This window comes from Pogona vitticeps, chromosome 4 (assembly GCF_051106095.1).
Source record: "Pogona vitticeps strain Pit_001003342236 chromosome 4, PviZW2.1, whole genome shotgun sequence".
In the NCBI taxonomy this organism is placed as follows: Eukaryota; Metazoa; Chordata; class Lepidosauria; order Squamata; family Agamidae; genus Pogona; species Pogona vitticeps.
The window spans coordinates 56,781,757-56,796,689 of NC_135786.1; the positions used below are offsets into that span (position 1 = coordinate 56,781,757).

Genomic DNA, 14,933 nt, shown 5'->3' on the forward strand with positions numbered 1-14,933 from the left:
GATGTAGCTTATTTGCAAAATGAAGCCCATAATATTGAGAACTGTTATGAATTACATAGATTTTACCCACCTCACTTCATTTCCTAACACTACAGCATTACTAATTATATTTCTTTCTCTCTCCCCCCCTTCTTTTTCCCTTAATGCAGGCTATGAACTTGGTAAGTGCAATTCAGTATTGTATCAGCCCAATTAGTTCCCTGTTAATAAGGTACTGCCTGAGAAAAGAACAAATGCGGACAAATCAGTATATACTAATTTGATTTGTTTTATATATTGCCCCATTAGTGCAAGGTTTTGAATTAATACTGTAGCTTTTAAATATTTCCTGAAGTCTTTGGATACTAAGCTGATTGAAAACTAGACTGGATACGTGTGCCCTGCTTTTCTGAGTTTCGTTGTGCAGTTCTTCAAAAACCAATCTCCATGACTAGCAGTATCCTTGAAAAATGAGCTTTAGGAATAACATTAGCAAAAATTCTAACTTATTCTGAGAAACACTCTGCATGAATGGTTAATTTCTGAGCTTAGGCTGAAAATGAACAGCTCTCGTGAAACTAATAAATGTTGTGTGAATTGGCCTTTCATCCCCAATCTATGTTCTCTCTTTCTCTTTGGTTCTGTTTTGAAGGATCAAGTCTCAAAGGACAAGGCCTTGCAGAGTATGGCTTCCATGTCATCAGCACAGATTGTATCTGCTAGTGTCCTGCAGAACAAGCTCAGCCCCCCTCCTCCACTCCCTCAGGCTGTCTTCTCTGCTACTCCCAAGGTAAGAGATGCTCTAATGTGTTCCTCTCTTTTTCAGGAGGCTCAGACCCAAAGAGAAGAACTGATAGTAGGTAATAGTACAGTGTCAGCTGCTTCTGTCATGGAGAGTAGTGCTGAATATGGCACACAAAGAGATGATTCTGAAGGAAACATCCATTAATTTGCTTCACAGTGTAATCCTAGCTAATAGGTGTACTTTAGCACAATTTGAATATGCTTTTTTGCTGTACTTCCCTGCCTGACATACATGAACTCTTACCACCCTTCCCCAGTTCTCTATGAATTCATTCACATGTCTTTGTCTCTGAATTTCAAACTAGCTTATGTTGTGCCCCAATTTCTGTTCCTTTTTCTTCACACACACCAGGAACGTCATTCAGCGCCTCCCCAAAATACTTTTATCTAATCTCTTTTCCCCACTCCCATACTATCGGCCCCAACACTAGGTTGTGGCAAATCTGATCCAACTGTTTCACTGAAGAAATGCACTGACTTCATGTGAAATTGCCAGCATATCTTCCCAGCTCTATAACAACACTATTTCCAAGTTAGTCTGCAGAAATGTTATTCAATGATACAGATATTATCATTATATAATTTTGAAGAGATCTTTAAGAAACTGTTAAAAGCGAGCTGTCAGCAGTGTCCCTGATATTGTTTGGTTCTTTGTTCCCTCAGTTTTGGGGTGGACCTATCACAGGACATTCTGGACCTTCTCAGGAGTAAGTAAATACTTGTGTTCGTCTTTGAACTTGAGTTTGGCAAAAGAGATACTTTGAATGCAGAATTACATGGAGGATGACACTAGTGTAGACAGTATTTGAATTGTTCCAGAGAAGCTGATGCCAAATTGCAATCTTTTTTGAATAAGCTACTTATTTATGCCTGTGTTTCTAAAATGCTGTGTTCTAACTCTTTCAATTTAAGGACCAATGCAAGTAGCACTATAGGCATCATTACATTCATGGATTGTTCTAATTAAACCTCACATGGTGGAGTCCATTTGAACAAAAAGTTCTCCTTATACACACTTTCAAAATTCACATTAGAGGGATGCTTAATGATTATTTCCTTATGTGATATGTCATTGCACACAGTATTCACAAGGCTGGAGGTGGGCCTTTAAAGCAGGCAGCTTCATAACTGTATTCTGCTCTGCCAAAGAACATAAAAGCAGGATCAGACCAAAGGCTTATCTAGATTTTGGTCTTTTCTGTAGTGGCTAACCAGATGCCTATGTGAAGCCTACACACAAGAAATGAGTGCAACAGCATCATCTTTATTGTATTGCATGAAAAACTGTTATTCAGAGGCATATGCCCCTCAGTTGCAGATATATGAGTTTGCCCCTAGATATGCAAAGCCAGCTAGTACGCGGATGCTAATGACAACTGGATGAAAGGTGCCAAAAAGGTACAAATGTACAAGATGGCTGTGGATATGTTTTTTTGAAAAACAAATGCCAGATTGAGTTTTCATGTCAGTTGAATAGAGAATCCACCCGAGTAGCTGTATTGTTTTTAGTATATCCACTGAGATGGGAGAGATAAATCCATAGATACTCTTAAATTTTTTCCAGAGTGCTCTGTGGGATGGATATACACTTGACTATCATAAACATTCATGTTTGCGCTCTGTCCTGATCATCATTCTTGGATACTGTCTTAGTCACAACCTTTTGTACAATAAACTAGGCTAGTATGAATGCCTCTTTTATTCCTTGGGTTAGGAGGAACAGACACGAGTTGCATTCTTTGCTTATGTGTGAAAAGATTACTGTATTAGTCTTCAGGATTAGTCTGCAGTACAGCAAATCTTCATGAGGTGATTGCTTGCTTCTGATGATATAGCAACTTCTAGATCTCATAGGGAAATACATCAACAGAAGGTTTGCTGCATGAGTGTGTTTTGTCAGGCTCTCTTGAGTTATTTGTGGACAGGGAAATAGTTGGCACGGCTGGTGAAATGTAAGTGAGAGTTAAGGGTAAATCTTTGGTGGGACTCCCACATATGTGAGAAATTGTCATGGGTTCCTCTTCGAGACCTTGCCTTTGACTAATTTGGGTATGGGTAGAAGAGATTTTTACGGGATGTGGTGGCGCTGCGGGCTAAACCGCAGAAGCCTGTGCTGCAGGGTCAGAAGACCAGCAGTCGTAAGATCGAATCCACGCGACGGAGTGAGCGCCCGTCGCTTGTCCCAGCTCCCGCCAACCTAGCGGTTTGAAAGCATGCAAATGCAAGTAGATAAATAGGGACCTCCTTGGTGGGAAGGTAACAGCATTCTGTGTCTAAGTCGCACTGGCCATGTGACCACGGAAGATTGTCTTCAGACAAACGCTGGCTCTATGGCTTGGAAACGGGAATGAGTACCGCCCCGTAGAGTCGAACACAACTGGACCAAAAAAAATTATCAAGGGGAACCTTTACTTTTTACCTAGAAGAGATTTTGTCAGATGAGATTTTGACTAACCTGTTGTACACTTTTGTCTTTTTCAGCATTAAACCTTTTGCACAACCAGCCTACCCCATCCAGCCACCCATGCCTCCATCACTAGCCAGTAAGTGATTTGGCTCCCTTGGTTTCCCTAACTAACTGCTGCTCTCAAGAAATAAAACTCTGTTAGCTACTTAGTATCAGTCTCTACTTACTCACACAGCCCTAGCTGGTTTCTGTCACTCCTGAGGAATTCCCTGAGCCTGAATTTTTTTTCTTGGTCCAGACAGAAGAGTGATTATTTACTTTTTAATTCATAGACATGGCCTATGTTGCGTTCCATTCCAAAAGAAGTGTGGCTGAAGAAGTGAATTGCAGTCCACAAAAGCTTGTACAGAAATAAATGTGTTAGTCTTAAAGGAACTGCCATACTTCTGTTTTTGTTGTGAAAACAGACTAGTACACATCTGAAAATTCCAGGAAACTAACTCTCCCCCACTTGCTTCCAGGTGGTAGTGGTATCTGTTTTCTTCCCACTGGTAAAATAGCAACTTTGGGGATACAATTTGAAAAATGGTTCAGGGGAAGGTTTCTACTCTCCCATCCTCAACTGCTATGACTTGATCTACCTCCATTCCTGCATGGCTTTTCCTTTGATTTGCACAGGAAAAAAAAAAAGAATAAAAAGACCCTCATTTCAAACATCTTGCTTTATTCAACTTCATGGTGTTGGCTTCAGTGTGCATGCCTGGAACTGGGGGAGACTGAGATGCATGCTCTTCCCATGATCTGCATGTCCTTTGATTTGGGGCTGAGTTTATATCTAGTATTTCTTCACAGCCAACAGAGCTGCAAGTGGGACTGGAGGAGGTCTTGTGTGGAAAGGAGGAGGGTCCATTAGAACAAAAATGAAAATATGTTAGAATTATTGGATCAGAACAAATGTGCCCATTTCAGCAACAGAGTTGTTCCCAGTTTGTTAAATTTGACCAAGTGAGGAGATCTTTATATTTAGTTCTAGGAATTTGAATGAAACATTCACAGTATGTGATTACATTTCTATTAGTCCTTCTCAGTAACCTCTTGACCTTTTAGTTCATCCCTCCACCCAGCTCTTCATCTCTGAGATACAGTATGGGTGGAAGACCTTGCTGACAGCAGGAAGTGATGCAATTTGTCAGGAAGCTTATTGATCTTTTTTAGTGGTCCTCCTCATACTCTTTGACTTAAAAAAAAACCCTGTGAGAATAGGATGATGATTTCTTGGATTACTGTAGTGTCTAGAGATTTAAGTTGCACTTTACCCAGAGAAGGTAAACTGTTTTGATCTTAGGAGTCATCAAGAGTTCGAGATTCTTTGTCATTTCCACCTTCCTTCCTTCCTTTCTTTTTCTTCCTTCCTTTCTTCCTTCCTTTCTTTTCCTTCCTTCCTTCCTTCCTTCCTTCCTTCCTTCCTTCCTTCCTTCCTTCCTTCCTTCCTTTCTTTCTTTCTTTCTTTCTTTCTTTCTTTCTTTCTTTCTTTCTTTCTTTCTTTCTTTCTTTCTTTCTTTCTTTCTTTCTTGCAAGTAGCAGAGGTTTGGAGCACAGAGGAATCTTAATTCATTTCACTGTTGCTGTTGTCTCACTGTTCAGAAAGCCCAGATAATTTCCCAGAAATGACATGCAAATTTAAAAAATAATGAGAGAGAGTGGGGTTGCATTGTAATTGATCTCTAGGCAGTCATTAAAGGGATGATAAACTGGGACTTGGGAAACCTGGGTTCAAATACTCAGTCAGCCATGAAACTTTCAGCATGACCCCAGGCCAATATTCTCAACCTGAACTACATCATGTTGTTGTAAGAATAAAGTGGGAAGAATGAGAGCCACATACACCACATGAAATTCTCTGGAGAAAACATGTTATATGAATGTATGTAATAACAACAGGAAGAATACAGTACAGTCCTTTTTTACTAGGAATTATAGGCACCAGGGCAAGATAAAATCAGTTTTTTTCCCACCTCTGGTACTAAAGTCTCTCCCAACAGTGCTCAGGAATACTGCATCCCTTTTTCTCTCCAGGCTATGAGCCCCTGGCTCCTCTCCCTCCTGCTGCCTCGGCTGTGCCAGTTTGGCAGGACCGCACCATCGCTTCCACCAAGCTACGGCTCCTTGAGTATTCTGCGTTCATGGAAGTGCAGCGTGACCCTGAAACGGTAACTCTCAAGGAAGAATATTGGACACTGCCACCTGTTGGGGCTGGATGTATATGTGGGGTGGTGTTTTCCTGCTCTTATAAACTTCTGCAGATTTGTATTTTGTCTTCGTGGTTGCTTCTGCAGATTAGTATTCTGTTTTTGTGGCTGCATGAAGCCTGAGCTTCTGCATATCACCTCTCAGAAATGCATAGTGCTCCAATCATCTTCTTGTTGCTTTATGCAATATACTGTCATTGTACTGCTTTTGAAGTGTTCTTGTCCAGATAGTGCTGACTGGCAATAAAGTTGCTGAGTCTTCAATTTCCTAGTACAGAATCAGAAGATATGTCTTATTCTTTTTGTCAGTAGGGAATAATACCATCTGTTCCCACATGCTTGCATTTCATGTTCCTCCCACTACAGTACAGCAAGCACCTCTTTGTGCATATTGGGCAGACAAATCCCTCCTACAGCGACCCACTACTGGAAGCAGTGGACATCCGCCAGATCTATGACAAGTTCCCTGAGAAGAAAGGTGGCCTGAAGGAGTTGTATGAGAGAGGACCACAGAACTCCTTTTTCCTTGTCAAATTTTGGGTAAGAACCATGCAGGCTGAAGTGAAACTGAAACCATGTAGTCTAAAACCTCCAAAAAGCTGTTTTTATTTTGTAACCAGATGACAGGCTAGGCAATTAGACAAGAGGATGGTGCTAGGGGTTCTGCCTTCTGTATTTTTACTCTTGATCTTTATTATTTTGTTTGACGTAGTTTGGTATTGTGGTTTAATACTAGCAAGTAGCTGTTGGTTCTACTAAGTGTAAGTGTGCTGTGGTTTCAATATGGAATATACCTGAACATCTGTGGGTCAATTTCTCAGTCATTGACTAAAAATACGTGAACTGATGTGGCCCAGGAACAGTATGTACATCACAGAAGTGAGTACACCCCCTCACATTTCATAAATATTTTAGTATATCTTTTCATGTGACAACACTGAAAAAATGACACTTGGCTACAATGTAAAGCAGTGAGTATATAGCTTGTATAAAAGAGTAAATGTGCTGTCCCCTCAAAATATCGCAACACAGCCATTCATGTCTAAACCGCTGGCAACAAAAGTGAGTACACCCCTAAGTGACAATGTCTAAATTGTGCCCAAGTAGCCATTTTCCTTCCCTGCTGTCCTGAGACCCGTTAATGTCACAAGTCAGGTGTGAAGGGGGAGCAGATGTTATCGCTCTCTCAGACTGGTCACTGGAAGTTCCACATGGCACCTCATGGTCATGAATTGTTTGAGGATCTGAAGAAACAAATTGTTGCTTTACATAAAGATGGCCTAGGCTATAAGAAGATTGCTGAAACTGAGCTGCAGCATGGTGGCCAAGACCGTACAGTGGTTTAACAGGACAGGTTCCACTCAGAACAGGCCTCCCCATGGTCGACCAAAGAGGTTGAGTGCCTGTACTCAGTGTCATATCCAGAGGTTGGCTTTGGGAAATAGACGAATGAGTGCTGCCAGCAGTGTTGCAGAGGTTGAAGGGGGGGGGGGTCAGCCTGTCAGTGCTCAGACCATATGCTGCACACTTCATCAAATTGGGCTAGGGCTAGGGCTGTCATCCCAGAAGGAAGCCTCTTCTAAAGATGATGCACAAGAAAGCCTGCATATGGTTTGCTGCAGAAAAGCAGACTAAGGACATGGATTTCTGGAACCATGTCCTGTGGTCCAGTGAGATCAAGATAAAATTATTTGCTTCAGATGATGTCAAGTGTGTGTGGCGGCAACCAGGTGAGGAGTACAAAGACAATTGCCTACAGTCAAGCATGGTGGTGGGAGTGTCATGGTCTGGAGCTGCATGAGTGCTGCTGGCACTGGGGAGCTACAGTTCATTGAGGGAACCATGAATGCCAACATGGATTGTGAAGCAGAGCATGATCCCCTCCCTTCAGAGACTGGGCCACAGGGTAATATTACAACATGATAACAACCCCAAACACACCTCCAAAACAAACAGTGCCTTGCTAAAGTGATGTCGTCATGGAGGCGTGGAAGAGGACTCCAGTGGCAACCTGTGAAGCTCTGGTGAACTCTATGCCCAAGAGGGTCAAGGCAGTGCTGGAAAATAATGGTGGCCACACAAAATATTGACACTTTGTCTCCACTTTGGACATTGTCACTTACGGGTGTATTCACTTTTGTTGCCAGCAATTTAGATATGACTGGCTGTGTGTTGTGTTATTTTGAGGGGACAGCACGTTTACACTGTTATACAAGCTGTATACTCACTGCTTTACATTGTAGCCAAGTGTCATTTCTTCAGTGTTGTCACATGAAAAGATACACTAAAATATTTATGAAATGTGAGGAGGTGTACTCACTTCTGTGATATACTGTAACAATGTTGAACTGTTGTGAGATACCCCTTCAGATTCTAGCATTTCCATGTGCTTGAAGGAGACTTTGGACAAGTTGCATATTCTAAGCTTCCATTCTCCATCTGTATAATGATGAAATGATTATAAAACAGTTAAATATTATTAAAAAGGGATGGTAACTAGCTAAATATTGCTAATGTTTAATATAATTGATTATTAATGTCACAATGAACACATGTTGGCATTCTTGTCTCTTAGTGATTTGCACTCCAACATTCTGTCAGAGAATTCTTTCAGATAATAATAGCTTGCCAGAAATAGAAGCTAGTTGTGGTTTCTGATGTATTTTTGCACTTTTAACACTGCTTTCTTGCTCTTTGCTGTAGGCGGATCTGAACAGCACCATTCAGGATGGTCCTGGTGCTTTTTATGGTGTAAGCAGTCAGTATAGCAGTGCAGAAAACATGACTATCACGGTTTCCACCAAAGTGTGCTCCTTTGGGAAACAAGTAGTTGAGAAGGTGGAGGTGAGTTCTGCATTTCCTGTGTATCTGGGATCAGCAGAAATATGTTACAGAGAAGGTGAACAGCCCAATGGTTAATGTGGGATTGGGCTGAGGTTCTTTTACAGTTCTGGAAGAATTTAACAGCCTAAGGCTAAGTGGCGATGAGACTCTTAATTGAACATGCTTGGTTATAATTGGATGTGGCTTCTCTGAGTAACAGCTTGACAGTTTGTTACGTTTTTTCACCCTAGAGTAGTGGGCTGCTTTGATCCTTGCAGTGATTCATCCCTTAAGTTTCCTTTGCCCTATCTCAAATTCCATCCTAAGTACAAGAATTAAATGCATGTACTGTTTCATCCTCTCCATCCAAGTCACACTATTTTATATACACATTTTTGTAATTCAAATCAAAAGTGTACCACTTATATATCACCCCATAGCACTTCAAGCTCTCTCTGGGTTTACAATTGAATTATGCCGGCTATACATTTCCCCCCGAGTGAGCTCGGTATTCAGTATACTGACTTTGGAAAGATGGAAGGTTAACTCAACCTTGAGCTGGCTACCTCAGCCTAGGATCAAACTCGGATCATGAGCAGAGTCCTTGCTGCAGTACTACAGTTTAACCACTGCACTATGAGATTCTTGATCTCTCTGTGTTTCTCTCTGCAGACTGAATTTGCCCGTGTGGAGAATGGAAGGTGTGTGTACCGAATCCATCGGTCTCCTATGTGCGAGTATATGATCAACTTCATCCATAAATTGAAACACCTCCCAGAAAAATACATGATGAACAGTGTCCTGGAGAATTTCACCATCCTGCAGGTTAAGAATCTGTCTTCTTTTCTTTCTGTTTTGAATCATCATCTTCATCATCCCACCTTAACATATTGAGGTTATCATTTGAAAAGGGTTGCTTTCTGTAACCTGGGCGTGGAACTGATGGATTTGATAAATGAACAGCCAAGCAAATTTCTGTGGCCTGTTTTAGCATAAATGAGTGGACTTGGTAACATTTATCTGGTCTCAAAACTCTGACTTTGCCACTCAGTCCTCCCTGACCTCATTATGTATGTTTTGCTCTTCCTACTTCAGGTTGTTACGAACAGAGATACCCAGGAAACCTTGCTCTGCATAGCCTTTGTTTTTGAGGTTTCTACCAGCGAGCATGGGGCACAGCATCATGTATACAAGTTGGTCAAAGACTAGAAGCCCCTCTGGAGTGAAGGAGCAGTTTAAGGAAAAGAAGAGAGAAGTCTTGTCAGAGAAGCCACCAGTATAGGATGCCTTGATTCACGTCTTTTGAAAACGAACAAACAGAAAAAAAGCAATGCCAAAAAGTTCTGTTTCACAGTCACAGATGTTTCCTACTAAGGAACAATTTTATATTTTTTAAAAAAAACCAGGAAAAAAGCATTATAAGAAACTCTAAAATGGAAGAAGGAGGCAGCAGGACAACCCTTTTTTGTAGGGGCTAGGTCTTCGTTGTTTCAGGAGACATCAGTGCCAAGGCTTAGTACCTCCTTGAAGCCTTTCCCATCACACAGTACTTTTAAAGCATCTGGTGAAATGGGACTGCCAACTTCTTGTTAATCTCTTAATGTGCCTATATTTTTATGTTGAAATCAGGATGTTGTCCTTGAAACTAGCCTTACCTGGTGGCTTTTCATCTGCAGAAAGGAGTCATGTGAAGGCTGCAGAAGATATTTTCTAAGGATGGGATGGGAAATTAGATGCCCCCTTGTAATGGATCCTGCTCTGTTTCAGATATTGACAAAATAGCTGGACGGTTTTTCTTCCATCTCTTACTGTTTGCAGAGTCAACATGGAGAATTGGTAGATAATTTTTCTTGCTCTTTAACACACCTACTCGGTTAATTACAAAAAGGTGGTTTTGTTCTGACAATATCCTGCACATTTTCAGTTACAGAACCTACTGCATTCCATCCAAGCTATGGTGCTGGTGGAAGGGCATCAAGTGTTGATTAGGGCAGATGTGTGGCAATGTCTCAGACCTTACAATAATAGATGGAATCGTAACTACAGGAGTGTGTGTGTGTATGTGTGTGTTTATATGACCCTACAAGAAAAGGAGCAGCTTAAAGGTATCTGTTTGGGATGTCGAAAGGTTAGAGCATGTTTTAGAAGGAAGAGGTGGGAAGCTTAGCTGGAGGAAAGCAGTTCAGGAAATTGTGAATGATACAGTCTGCAAATTAGCAGTCTGGCTTGTAAGTGGCCTATGAAATATTTCAAGAATATTATCTGGAGAAATATTTGAGCTGGCTAAGATTGAGTTACTTAGAAAATTTTCTAAACCTCTCTGGGATCTCAATCAACTCTCAAAGAGCCTTTCTTAAACATCTGCCATGTGAGAAACAATATGAGAAAAGCTTAGACCAAAGTTTTTGCTCCCTGGGCATTGTTTTGATAAAGTAGCATTTTCCTTCTCCTTCCCTGTTTATCTGCGGTAGTCAAGAAAAGACCGGGTCTGAATATCATGATGCAAGTTTTCCCTCTATCTATTCTGTGCTTCCCACTTAGTATATTCTAGATTCACTTTGCTAGAACCAAAGTGAAAACTGAGTAATCTGACAGTCCAACCCAAGGATGTTGCTGAAACATGGGACATAGTACAGCTTGGTATAAAGAATGTCATTTGATGTTGGGCATGCTGGGCAAAGTGTATGTGTAAGATTTAAATGTAACCATGAGCCCTTAGGGGACGTGGTGGCGCTGCGGGCTAAACCGCAGAAGCCTATGTTGCAGGGTCAGAAGACCAAGCAGTCGTAAGATCGAATCCACGCGACGGAGTGAGCTCCCGTCGCTTGTCCCAGCTCCCGCCAACCTAGGGGTTCGAAAGCATGCAAATGCAAGTAGATAAATAGGGACCACTTCGGTGGGAAGGTAACAGTGTTCCGTGTCTAAGTCACATTGGCCATGTGACCGTGGAAGATTGTCTTCGGACAAACGCTGGCTCTATGGCCTGAAAACGGGGATGAGCACCGCCCCCTAGAGTCGAACACGACTGGACAAAAATTGTCAAGGGGAACCTCTACCTTTACCTTTACCTATGAGCCCTACGACCTTAAATCTGCCATCAAATGTAGTGGACTTCATAATTTGGATTGGTGCTTTCAGGAATCCTGTTACATGAATATTGTCAAGGTCTCAGTAGCTTCACTATACATGACTCCTCCAGGGCTCAGGCCCACAGGCGTCAATGATATTGTATCTAAATGCTAGCTTATCATTTTGAATAATAGAAAAACTAACCGAATGTAAAATTTGTGCCTTTTTTCTACCATTCAGCTTTTTGTATCTTGTTCTTTAGCTTTTTCCTTTGCTAGGCAATATTTTAGAATTGGTTGATTCATTAAAATTTCTCTTTGCACCATCCTCTCTTTTTCAGTCCAGGATGGGCAAACTTTTTTTCCCCTTTGAGGGCCACATTCCCTCGCAAGTATTATATCTGGCAAAAGACAGAGCCCCTCTGTCTTTCTGCCATCCATTTTTTTTCCTCGCTCCCTCTTCCTTCCAGGCCAGGGGGCTGCCCCTCTTACCAAGGTCTGCGCAAATCACATGCAGAAAGTTTTTGAAACTATAAATAGGCTGAGAGTCCAACCTGCAGCTGTAGAGTTACATGTTGCCCACTCCTCTTTTAGTCTGATCACATTTTTAATGATCCTTTTCAGACTAATCTCCACTCTGTGCTCTCTCACAGCCCCAGTATGATCCCAGTGGAGGTGCTTTAAAGCATGCATTTGGGAAATGGTGCAATATAAGGCAAGAAAATCATGGGCAAGGGAAGGAGGATTGTGAGACTGCAATATTTAGGAGTAATTGGAATGTGCAGGCTGACATCCACACTTCTCATTCTGAGATGTTTGTCTAGCCTTAAAGGGAAGCAGTTCTAAGGTGCTTTTAAGGGCTTACTACCAGGATCATTTGCCTTAAGACGTTTGTATGGAATCCTCTACCTCGCTCCCCCCAACAGTGAAATGGAATTGGGGATTTAAGCTTTTGTTGAAAATAAAATCTTATCAACAATGGATGGATTCTGTCAGACTCAGGTACATTTAGACTGTACAAAGGCAAAAGTTTTGGTTTATATAATTGTAACAACTCCATTCACTTCTGTTTTGCCTTGGCTTTTCTACCATTGTCCTGTCTTAGAAAGTAGAAGAAAATAATGCTACAGAACCTCATAAAGTCTTCTTCATGCTCTGCTTTTCATTACTGACTTGGGCCTCATCTTCAGTTTGGGCCTGTATCACCACTGCATTGTTGACTAAGCACCTATTATTTGACTACCTAGACAGTCACCTTTTGCCTGAACAAGCAGGTAGAAAAGTATTGGCTAACTCAGACTTTAAAAATGTTCCCAGAAGGCTTTGAACTGTTTGACTGCAACATGCAACATGCAACTACTATATGATACCACAGGAACAACAGACAGTAGTGTTTCAACCTTTTGAAGGACTTTTTAAAATAAGTATTTTGCCTGTGAAATGTTTTTAAATGGATGCCACCCAAGGACCTCTGGAAAACTCTTATTAGCAAGTGGAAATGAACACTCCTCTCTATGTTGTGAAAGAACCTGAGGTGCTTACATTGGTGGGAATGGTACATGTAGACTGGCTCGGGGGTAGGAGGGGATGAACAAAGGTGAGAAGAAAAGTTCCAAAAGTAGGCTGAATTCAAATGGCATCACCTCTGCTTCCTGTGTTCACTGTTTTTGAAACAAGAAACTTTGCTTCTTGGCAAAGTTGGTGTGACTACATGTGATGTTTGGGGCAAATTGATCTCTGTAATGCCACAATCATTAGTATTTCTCTTGAAGTGAAAAAAAAACCCTACCTACCTGCTCAGTGAAAGCCAGCAAGCCAGCTCAAAGTTCAGGTACGTTTTGAAACCTCTGAGTACTTGAAGGGGGAGAGGTACACCATTGTTGGAATCAAATCACAGCTGTCATAACTAGTGTGGGAGGAGACATACTTAAAAGGGGGAAGAACATTGAATTCCTTATGATTACTGCCAGGATCTTTGCATCTGTAAGGAAAGGAGTGCTGGCTATTTTATATGTAGCATGTTTATTTTCATTCCTAGATAAAAGAATCTGGGAATTAAGATTACAACTTTCCCCAATCTCCTTAGCCTACTATGTACAACAAAATACTCTTTTTCTGCGAAAATGTATTTTCAAGAGAGGGCAAATGTGTTTCCCTTGGACAGATTTCAGTGTACACATGGGGAGAATGAGAGGGCCTTCGTTTTGTCTCGTACTGAATTTCTTTATATGCAAACTGTTTTTATATTTTATCCACAATCTTCAACCTGGCTAGAGCCTTTGGAATAAACCTCCTTTTAAACTGGACTATGTTACATTTCTTACCCTTTTCTTTGTGATCCTTCCATACATTATTGTTTGTAATTTCTGTAAGACATTAATTTAGATCCCATCCCTGCCCTTCCCATCACAGAATCCCTTACCTACTTAAGATTACAGACACTAATATACACACAAATCACTGCCTGTTTGATGTCCCTTGGTGAATGGCAGCAAGGCTAAGGAAACGCTGGCTTCATGAATCCCTCTTAGTTGAACGTAACACAGGTACACAGCAGCTAAGTAACCAACTCCCCCCCCCACATCCCATGTATTTATGAATTTCACATGAAGTACTGTTTTATTTTTTTAAAGACTTTGTAAAGCTTACCAGGGTTATGGTCACCTTTTTTAAGAGCTCTGTCAGTCCACAATGTAAAACCATTTTTATGTATTATATTTTATGTATTTTTTAAATCCAGCTGTGATGGGTTGTATCATATATTGTTGTGTTTACTGTATGTTCATCTTCAAATAGATGAGACAGTGGAGCTTCTAGAAAGCAATGGTCTGCTGAAAACTATTAAACTTATTTGTTCGTGGGTTGGCTCAAACACTCTTTTGTGTTTGTACTCTTGATTTCTCTTGTTCATCAGTATTGTATCAACTATAAAGAGGTCCCGTTGGACTTAAAAGATCGGGTTAAGATTTAGAGTAGAAATCAGTAGCACTAAGGCTAATCATGACTGACTTCATTCCCACTGATTTCTCTGGGTATATTCTAAGTATGACCAAGTCTGAATCCAATCTTATGCCTATAATATTCCACCAGCCAACATTCGGTACAAGTCAGCAGTCTTTCATTGTAAGTGTAGGATTTTACATTGCATTCAGAATTCAATTCATATACATGTTTTTTAAAAACAAAACCAAGATGTCTGATAATGTGGAGTCGCAGAGAGGAACTTTACGTGGAACTTTCATGTTCTACAGGGGGAGGTGGTTGTAACGGCCTCCTTCTACCTCACCAAGGAAGGTCACTACGTCACTCCACTGTTACTCTTCTGGTAGTCTGCCACCAACCATCCCCTGCAATAAGTATCTTCAGGCCGGAATGGATTTCAAACAAAATAACTAAAGTTTATTGATTGGTACATTAAGATTGGTATAACAAATAAATCAGGTAATCACATAAAGAAAGGCTCTAGCTCACACAGACTCATCTCCACACAATCTGATCACTATCTCATCTCAACACTCACAGATCCTGATCTGCCCCTCACACACATTCACACCCCTATATATCCCAGCTCCTCCCCCTGATGTCCCGCCTTCCGACCACCAT

At 41.1% G+C, this 14,933-nt stretch overlaps 1 protein-coding gene across 3 annotated transcripts in view; it reads left to right on the plus strand.

Annotated features, from left to right (window-relative positions):
* The window catches only part of TEAD3 (TEA domain transcription factor 3), a 111,499-nt gene extending 97,297 nt beyond the window's left edge, over positions 1 to 14,202 (plus strand). For all 3 annotated transcript variants that reach the window (XM_020795039.3, XM_072997458.2, XM_020795048.3), the window contains 9 exons: positions 150 to 161; positions 632 to 769; positions 1,447 to 1,490; positions 3,265 to 3,326; positions 5,267 to 5,400; positions 5,806 to 5,979; positions 8,143 to 8,283; positions 8,935 to 9,087; positions 9,358 to 14,202. In XM_020795039.3, coding sequence (XP_020650698.1) covers positions 150 to 161; positions 632 to 769; positions 1,447 to 1,490; positions 3,265 to 3,326; positions 5,267 to 5,400; positions 5,806 to 5,979; positions 8,143 to 8,283; positions 8,935 to 9,087; positions 9,358 to 9,471 — 972 coding nt within the window. In that variant the 3' untranslated portion in view covers positions 9,472 to 14,202. The remainder of the gene's footprint in view (positions 1 to 149; positions 162 to 631; positions 770 to 1,446; positions 1,491 to 3,264; positions 3,327 to 5,266; positions 5,401 to 5,805; positions 5,980 to 8,142; positions 8,284 to 8,934; positions 9,088 to 9,357) is intronic.
* Positions 14,203 to 14,933: the final 731 nt, after the last annotated feature.